The sequence below is a fragment of the Patiria miniata genome, unplaced genomic scaffold, assembly GCF_015706575.1.
Source record: "Patiria miniata isolate m_02_andy unplaced genomic scaffold, ASM1570657v1 HiC_scaffold_16, whole genome shotgun sequence".
Taxonomy (NCBI): Eukaryota; Metazoa; Echinodermata; class Asteroidea; order Valvatida; family Asterinidae; genus Patiria; species Patiria miniata.
The window spans coordinates 18,056,027-18,065,791 of record NW_024037054.1 but is presented as its reverse complement, the minus strand read 5'-3'; the positions used below and the strand labels follow the sequence as shown (position 1 = coordinate 18,065,791).

The following is a 9,765-nucleotide window of genomic DNA, read 5'->3' as shown; positions in this document are numbered from 1 at the left end:
CGGATTATCTATTATCCATTAAGTGGAAATGAGTATCGAAATAACTACATGAAACAAAAGACCAAAAAAAACACCAAACGCTTGTTAAATCTCCCATACTTATGTAGCACGAAAATTGGTAGCACATTATTGTTTCATAGCGTAGCCTATAATTTGCACTTAATTCCCCAAACTATCCCACTTAAGCAATAGTAATAAAAGTATGGCCCCTTTATAATTCGCCAAATATGACCCTGATGGGGCCGAATATGTCAAACGAGCAGAGTCGTAATCCAGTCACAAGCCGATCACAAGTCAAATCACAAGTCGCAGACAGCCTGTTGGTTAGTAGTAAACGGAAGTTTTTGATAATATCTGACCACAGTAATTTAGCGTGATCGGTAAGCTCTACATACTGGTTGTCCCACAAAAAAAAGCCTACCAGTCGAAAACAAATTAATAAAGGTATATTGCAGGTGAGTTTTTGGAATATTGTTAAATTATCTTGAAACAAACACTATGCTTCATCGAACTTAAGGGTGAACATAAGTTTGGCCAGTTTGGAATCGACTATCTGCAAAGTCCAGGTTAACGTCTTCGATAGGCCAAAAAAAAAAAGTCTCCGGTTTCTGGTATGCGCGCGCGTCGCCGTAGCCATGCGCGTCGGCAAAATGAAAAAAAGTGTTTTTTTTTCAATAAAAGATGATGTCTCAAAACCGCCAAACTCACTGGTTTGACTGGAATCCTGCGCAGCACAATTTTTAAGTGTTTTTTTTAGATGGGGTTATGATAGAGAATAAGCTTTATGTGGCCTCTGTGGACTGACTGGACCCCATATATTTGCACTAAGTTTAGTCGGGCACCATTTTGCAGCATCAACCGACATTAGAAGCAGAAAAAAAATAGGTAAAAAAAAAAAAGCCGCATCGCCGCACCACTTTTTGGGCAAGCTCCATACAAGAAACCGGAGACTTTTTTGGCCTTATAGGAACGGGGCTGATTTTTGCTGATCTTAGCAACCAACGCTCAAGGGCGGATCCAGAGAACACAATTTTTTTGGGGGGGGGGGGGCGCCAAACAAATTTTGGTCTTCCAAAAAGTGTCTCGAAAAAAAGGCGGCTTGGGTTTCGGGGCCCGCTTATTAAGGGCCCAGAAAAAAATTGGATTCTAGATGCTCTGTGGTGCAATCTGAGGCTATTTCTAACCACTTTAACTAAATCTTTAGGAGGAATAGATGGTGGTGTACGCAGTGCCTGCCTTTGATGCGACGCCACTTAAAAAAAATTGTTTTTTTGGGCCCCCTGGATCCGCCCTTGCCAAAGCTTATATATAATATGTGTCGCCTATGTTGTGGCCTTCGGGTTAGGTGAACAGACAATCGGCAATGGTAGAATTTGTGTGGGCCGGGAAACCCAAAAACAAAAAAGAGTCCCACGGAAGTCGGCAATAATTTCAAGTTGAATTAATAAATTCGACTCCAGTATGTTTTGTCTACCGCACAATTGCTTGCTATGACTTGTGATGACTTAATCATTGATTACAACCATGCAAACTAGGGCAGGCAAAACAGCATCTGCTGATCGCGTACTCGTCGTCGTAATAGTGACTTTCATGCGTTACGACGGCAAGAGGCTTAGCGCAATCTTCGGGTACGGAGATATCATCAAAGATGTTTTCGTAGCAAATGGTGTATCTCCATGAGTGTCGTAGTCCCAACTGGCTTCGGAGTAGGCGGATTCGCACCACCGATACTTTCCAGCTAGGTCGTCTGGAGATTACAGAGAAAAGAAAGAAGTTGGTTAACAATTAGCCAGCGAATTAATGTCAATAGTATGCCCATAATGCATAGGCTCGATTTTTCTAGAGCGATTCCGGTTTCATTTTCTAAGTAGTCCATATTCCAATTCTTCTGAGGATTGCAACTTTGTCATTCTGGAAGGGTTTGTGTGTCCCCTGGATGCAAAGGGGTCCGCTCATACCTACTAAGTCCAACGCCTCATAAGTCCGACGCCTCATAAGTCCGAAATTCGGACTCATGAATCGTCGGACTTATGAGGCAAACAATTTATTTATTCCGCCTCATAGGTCTGACGCCTCATAGCTCCGACGCCTCATAAGTCCGAAACAGCGTTTGTCCATTGTCGGACTTATGAGGCGTCGGACCTATGAGCGGAATTTATGCCTCACAAGTCCGAAATTTCGACATGAGGCGTCGGACCTATGAGCGGAATTTATGCCTCATAAGTCCGAAATTTCGGACTTATGAGGCGTCGGACCTATATGAGGCGTCGGACTATACGACCCAATCCAAAGAGCGGTGTCGTCGGAAGTCTAAGTGCTACTGGCAGGGCCGCCCTAGGCATTAAGGTTGAGGGGGGAGGAACCAGACCAAAAGCAATCCAAAAAATGTAATATAAGGATACCGCCCAGTTGAAATAAAAACGAGGCTGTTGTGTTTGCAAAGCAATGGGTCCTTCCAGTAGCCGCGAACTTGCTAACACATCGATTCCCCAATAAACCCAGTGTAAAGGAACCAATGCGCACTTACCTTGAGAAAAGGTCCAGTCTCTGGATTGTCTTCCTTCTTGGACACTGACCTCGAGTTGGTAAGGGTCCTTCGTGTATTCGACAACTGCAAAGAACAACCGCAATATTTACATGGGCTTTATTTTACAGAAAACTTGCAATACGGCTTCTATAAACGTTGGTGGCAATATATCCGGGTTACCAGGCCCGGATTACTTAACAGGCACAGTAGGCACTGTGCATAGCATAGGGCCTACGAAAAATTTGGGGGCCTACGAAAAATTTGGGGAGGGCCTACGAAAATACCGCAGTGTGCCATAAAACATATAGGCCTTCCACACACACCCACACGCGCAGATAAAAGTTTTAAGAAAGTTTAAGGGTCTCTCTCGGAATTTTCGATTTCACCAACTGACGCTGTACAGCATGTATGCGTATAAAATGTACGTGTAAAGGCTGTCGTTCAGAAGCACGGTGCCAACCATGGGCGTCAATCGGTGGGGAACGGGGTGACTGATATCGTTCCCCAACGATTTGCGTCCCTGAATAAAAATATGTAACCTACATTTGATTCTATAGCTCGGAACAGCTGATTTAATGACTCCAAACTCGAAAAAGATGTTTAAATGATGATCTTGTGCCAAAATGCAGTCGTCAGAAATTGCCTCGGATCGCACCACAGGGCGCCTAGAATCCATTTTTTTCAGGGGCCCTTAAGCGGGCCCCGAACCCCGCGCCGTTTAGGCTTCTCACTCGAACAATTACTCAGCAAAAACTGTAGTGTTAATTTAACACCATTCGGTATTTATATGTGACAACACCAGTAAAATTTAACACCAGATGGTCCTATATAGATACTAATGGTGTAAATTTAACACCATAGTTTTTGCAGTGTAGTACCGATCAAGATACACATGTTTTATGTACCACCCCCACTTTGAAAAAATATGACGCCCTCGAGAATTGGAGCCAACAGGCTTTTAGAGCTAGGACCAATACCAGTTTGGCCTGGCTTGTTTGAATTATACAGCCCCCCCCCCCCAAACAAAAGTGCGCTCTGGATCCGTCTTTGTACCCCCACTCCCAATATCTATAGCCACATATTTTTATTATTAGTTTTTGAGACAGGGACATTTTCCGGTTCGCGCATTAACAAGATTGTGAATCTTCTCGAGATGGAAAACCATCCCTCGAAAACACAGGTGTTAGTAAAAATTATACTCGCTTGTTAAGCACACAATGCGATCCCAATTTAGATCGTTCAGTCGCCAAAGGTTCATGCATTTGCTTAGTTTCATCTCAAATGCCTTTTTATGACCATAGACTTGAGTCAAGGGCGTATGGCAACCGGACACGAAAAAAAGACCATGCGAGTGGCAGGCTCGTTGAATTGGCTCAGTGCGCCATCATCAGGGGGCGTAATTCCCGGGTGTGGGTGGGTGATACCCCCACACTTTTTGACCGCGGGGATGGGCTATTGAATCATTCCCCACTTTTTTCCTGATGAGGAAACAATGAGGATTTTGAGGTATTTTCCGAACGTCCAAGTAATAAAATGTATACAATAGTACTGGAAAGTGGAGAAACAAAGTACAAAAAGCTTTCAAAAATGTAAGCGCGAGTATACATAATTGATAACGAGTGCCCAGTAGTATTATGTGGTGTCCAGCCCCCCCCCCCTTTCGAAAGCCCACGGCCGGGCAATTCGGGCGTTTCATGTGCCACCAAGAGTTTGCCACGGAAAGTTAGTTTTTCCTAGTGCATTGTGGGGTGTGGGAGATGGTCGACAATTTTGCAGCGCGGGACATTTGAAATTATTAGTTTTTCCGGTCAGTAGTTTCGTAAGCGTATGATTCAAGTATAAATTTGCCTTTTTTTCCCTATGTACCAATATGGTGTTTTTAGTAAGGCGGCCAGAACGCTATACCCGAATTTATAACCACTTAGCTTAAGTAACTTAAGGCCAAAAAAAGGTCTCCAGTTTCTGGTATGCACGCGCGTCGCCGTAGCCATGCGCGTCGGCAAAATGAAAACGTTTTTTTTTCAATGAAAGATGATGTCTCAAAACCGCCAAACTCACTGGTTTGACTGGAATCCTGCTGCTGCACAATTTTAACGTGTTTTTAGATGGGTTACGATAGAGAATAAGCTTAATGTGGCCTCTCTGGACTCCCATTTGCACTAAGTTTAGTCGGACACCATTTTGCAGTCATCAACCGACATTTGAAGCAAAAAAAAATCAGGTAAAAAAGCGCGTCGCCGCACCACTTTTTGGGCAAGCTCTATACCAGAAACCGGATACTTTTTTGGCCTTATATGACACTCATTCAAATCGGCTTTGTTTTGTCGACCGTAATTCCAAAAACTGACTCTCCATGGCAAACATTTGTGGCGCATTGCGTTGTGAATAGCCAGAATGTTATGATTTTGGTCATCCCCCATCCCCCCACCCACTCGCAAGCACAGATATACGCCACTGGCCGTCATTGCCCCCGCGTGGTCACGATTAATCATGCCACCGACTGACGTTAATGTGACATTGTATTATAATGGCATCATTCCCTAGACTAAGCGTAAGTACAAGAAAAGATGAAGTTTCCCAAGCTAGCTAAGGGACTGAAATAGAATCAGACTACCAAAAATCCCTTGTAAAAATTTGTAAACGGGTTAGTAGTTTGATATAAATATAATTAGGTTGGGGAAACTTGCTAGAATTTCTCTCAATCATAGTGACATGTCAGTGCCAGCCAAAAGACACGCGACGCGAAATAATAATTGATGAGACAGAATAAGAACGAGCTTGGTAAGGTTAATTGCTCGTAGTGACTGAATAGTCAACTGCTCGGTACATAAGAATGATTGCAGAAAAGAGTTACGTAACAGCATTCATGTATATAGCACGATGCCGATGCATCTTTCGTGCAGCTATGAAACACAAAGTAACCCTCCCACTGCGGAAATAACGATTATGTTTTTATACGCAAAGAGAAAAGTACTTACTGAAACAGCCTAGTTGTTAAGCTGTCAGACAACGGACCCAGGGTTAGGGGTTCGAACCTGCTTGGTGTCATTTTTTTGGTTTTCGATGCCCGCGGTTCTGTCATTTAAGAGTGTTAATTTCCCGTCGTCATTTACCAACTGCAGTTAGCTCGGTCGGTCGGTAAGCTGACTCACAAGTTGGGACTGTCTGCGAAGTCCAGGTTGGCATCTGCGTATAGGTACGGGGTTCTTTTGCTGACTCGGCAGCAAGGCTTAGGGTGCCACCTCGTTTTCCCCCTTTATGGTGCCTGACTTTCGAGGTACATGGATGGACAGGGAAGGAGGTGTGGTGTACCGAGTCCGGAAGAGTTCTATATGGAAGTCCGACTCCTGAAGACTTGGCCATCGCCACATAACTTTTTGTTTTATTTTATTTCCTTTCTTTCGGAGGACAATATTGCAAGAATGATCAATTTGTTATATTGAGAGCTTGTACTGTAATCGTTCGAAATTAATGTTTAAAATTGCTCGAAAATACAAAATTCAATCCAGCTAAAATATTGTTTATTTCATTATCGCACAACTGCATGTTCATGCTTAGTACTTTGCGCATACTTTGTTCTGGCCTGTTACCTTTAGTGGATTTTTTAAAAATCACTCTACAGGGTGACTAGAAAAAAAAACGAAACCCAAATGGCAGGACCAATTTTTTAATGCAGTTTTGCTTGTAGCACTTTTAAAATCTAGGATATGAAAGCCCAATCAATAAACTTTCTGTTAGTACAAGAATAACTAAAATCTCATGTACTTTTCACGTTACAGAATTCGGAACACAAACACCGTTTTAACGTTCTGTCCACGGATCACAAAAAAGTTAAGCATTCTTCCAGCAAAACCAAAACAATTCACATGCATCCCTATAAAAATTGCGTTCGTTTGCTGAAAAAACACCGGTGTTACCTTTTTTTTGTGATCCATGGACAGAACTTTTAAACGGTGTTTGTATTCAAAACTCTTGAAAAAAAAAAACTCGAAAAATTACACGAGTGATTTCAATAATTCTTATTTTAAATGAAAGCTTATTGATTGGGTTTTCATATCCTAGATTTTGAATGTGCTACAGGCAACTTGAACTTCATTCAAAAATTGTTTCTGCCATTTTGGTTTCATTTGGTTGTACTCACCCGTTACACGGACAGATTTAAGTTGCCCGAGGCTTAATTAACGTCTCTATGAGTTACGTACCTGTTAAGAATTCCTGTCCAAAGAGGGGAATTATGACACAGTGTTGACACACATCCTCAGCGTCGTTGCATGTCATATTGATGCGACTGAATCCCTGATTGGCGGTGGGAAAATCAAAGAGAAGGGAATGTAACTTTCTTTTGTTGGGACTTTATACGTTAGACAATATGCGGCAGGAGAATACATGTACAGGGTGAGTCAAAAACAGAGGAACCCAAACCCCCCAAAATATGTTTCATATTAAAAAAAAAAAAAAAATGAAGCACCAAAAATAGTAATGACTGGAAAGCCAATTTCATAAGCTACTTGTAGATGAAAAAATACTGAAATTATTTAATCCGTTCAAATAATATCACCATTTAAACGCAATAAACATAAAACCTGTTTCGTCCCAAAAAAAGGAGCAATTTATTGTGTATTCTGACTATTTGGAACAACAAAGAAAACTTGTTTCAAAACTGTCAACAACTGTAGTACACAATATCTTTATTAATGACCCTTGTTAGGCAAACATATTATTTTTAAAATCCACTTTATTAAAAGACGGACCTTTAAAAAGACTCTGTGTAATATTTTTTTACTTTTCAACTGAGGTTTTATCGCTGGTGATGTTTGAAGACAATTTGGACGACGATTCTTGAAATCGCTTTTTTTGACGAAAGAGGTTTAAGGGTCATTGTGTTTAAATGGTGATATTCTTTGAACGGATGGAGCAATTTCAGTCATTTTTCATCTAAAAGTAGCTTATGAAATTGGCTTTCCAGTCAGTATTATTTTCGGTGCTACATATTTTTCTTTTAAATATGAAATATAGTTTTGGGGTTTGGTTTCCGCTTTTTTTGACTCACCCTGTAGTTACCATTTTTGCTTTTGATGAATCGCTTTCTTCGGCATTCCAGTTACTCTCCACTCTACTGACGACAAGCATCAGACATGCAAGCAGGATTTGGAGCATTTTGGCGACTGATCGGTTTTAACAGCTCTGGCCAAATTGTATGTGAAACCTGAGGACCATGCACCGATGTGTATCGTATAAATGCTGTTTATTAATAACTCAATAATTTATGAGTCGGTTTGTTTTTGCATTAATATGCAAATGTAAACGTCTTTTATTATATTTGTCGAATAAGCAATAGCTTTCGAGTAATTAAATGCCATTCAAGGTAATACATCTTTAAATGCCAGGTACTTTGTTCTTCAGTTCCAATGAACTGTTTTATGTTAATATAATAATAATTTGGGAGGCTAATCATCCTTACTCGCAGCTGGTATGCTGAATTATGCTGGTATGCTACAACGTGGTCGGGCCGCTGGCACGTAAAGGCGCCTATGGCTGCCGACCACATCGCACAAGCCACCCATGCCACCCAAAGTGCAAGAGGTGCAGCGGTGGGCATATACTCGAACCGAGAAACATACTACACCAGAATATCCTACATATTAAAGTTTGTCATACAATTAAGCGCTGTCAGATGTAGGGCGCCTTCGCTCGTACCCCCCCCCCTCCTGCAAACAGGACGCTGGGAAGGGCTGATTTCTTCGAGCTCTCATGGGATAGATTTTGCGTGACCTGTGACGTAGCATGCAGCGCTGCTGATGAGATACCCATAATGCCATGCGTACTTCTTACACAAGATTCTGTGAAGCGGCATCAGCCCTTCCTAATGTCAGAAAAAAAGTTGCCGATTACATTTCACTATAGCCCCTAAAGCGATCTCCGTGTGAGATGCATATTGTCCATCATGTTTCCAGTGGAATAAGCTAGCTGTACTGCACAAATTGTGACTTCAGTTTTTTTTTTCTCTATAGGATTCAGAATATTTACTTACCCGAAATTATATTACAGTGTTTGAAATTACCCGGTCTGAAATGTCCCGGTCTTCAATTTCCACACTGGCGTAAAAATATGACCGAGTAATAATTATTAATAAAATGATTTATAAACCTACTGACAAAGTCAGTGAACTAGCACACCATTTACAAGCGTGCATGTAGGGCAAACTTCTGTAGGATATTATTATTATATTAGTGAGTGCTGCAATCAGAACCGTGATTGGTCAAAACATCAGGCCCGGATTAGGTGTTTCGTAGGCTCTAGGCACCAGTGTTCCGTAGGCCGCTACTCCGCTCTAGCCACCGGCACCAAATTCAAGGTACAACGCACTGTACAAATCAGGCCAGGACCCGGGTCCTAGCTCTAAAAGCCTGTTGGCACCAAGGGCGTCAATTGCTTCTCAAAAGTGGAGGTGGCACTGTCTCTTGATCAGAACTAATGCGAGTGCGAAGCCTAAACGGCGTGGGGGTGGGGGCCCGCTGAAGAGCCCTGAAAAACCCTTGGATTCTAGACACTCTGTGGTGACATCTGAGACAATTATGACCACTTTAACCAACTTTTGTTTAGCAAAAGAACATCATCATTTTCGAGTTTGGAGTACTTAAAACCAGCTGAGCTATAGAATCAAAATATGAAGTTTACAATGTTTTATTCGGGGACGAAAATAGCTTGAAGACGACGACATGCCCCTCCGTCCCCCACCAATCGACGCCCATGGTTGGCACCGTGCTTCAGAAGCACAGACTTTACACGTACATTGTATACGTAGGTCATGTATGCTTACGTGATGTACATTTTACGGCGCCGCGCCAGTTGGTGAAATCGTTTTTTAAAACTGTGGGTGTGGGTGTGTGTGAACGTATAAACACTGCCTTATATGGGGTACCGGAACAATGGAAGGTACCCCACAAGGAATGCCCACCGACTTGCGGGGTACCATTTTGGTACCCACAAGTTTTTCACGAAATAGATATATGGATTTTACTCAAAAACTAGGAATTTCCAAGGTGGGTTGATTGGTCGCTAATGGAAGAGTTTTAGAAAAGGGATATTAAGTCCGAATTTCAGCCCAGGAAATTAATTCTGGTTAAAATAAGAGCATTTTGAAATTAGTGTGCGACATTTCAAAATTTTAGTACACGAGAACAAAGGAAGTACCCCACTTCTATGCCTGTGTAAGCGTGGGTGCGGGTATATATAGG

General features: G+C 42.0%; 1 protein-coding gene across 1 annotated transcript; it reads right to left on the bottom strand.

The window, feature by feature from the left end:
* Positions 1-1,595: 1,595 nt before the first annotated feature.
* On the bottom strand, positions 1,596-7,715 carry LOC119723271. Its single transcript, XM_038193836.1, has 4 exons — positions 7,589-7,715; positions 6,730-6,823; positions 2,528-2,611; positions 1,596-1,747 (listed from the first exon to the last, which is right to left on the bottom strand). Exons 1-4 carry the CDS (start codon positions 7,682-7,684, stop codon positions 1,596-1,598), a joined length of 426 nt encoding a protein of 141 aa, XP_038049764.1. The 5' UTR covers positions 7,685-7,715.
* Between the last annotated feature and the right edge of the window lie 2,050 nt (positions 7,716-9,765).

Bases quoted from the DNA above. Each gene is read 5' to 3' on its own strand.
- LOC119723271 (XM_038193836.1), bottom strand. From the start codon at position 7,684: ATGCTCCAAATCCTGCTTGCATGTCTGATGCTTGTCGTCAGTAGAGTG. The intron at 2,612-6,729 runs GTACGTAACTCA...TGTTCTTTGCAG, and splicing joins TGGACAGGAATTCTTAACAG to TTGTCGAATACACGAAGGAC. The intron at 1,748-2,527 runs GTAAGTGCGCAT...TGTAATCTCCAG, and splicing joins AGACTGGACCTTTTCTCAAG to ACGACCTAGCTGGAAAGTAT.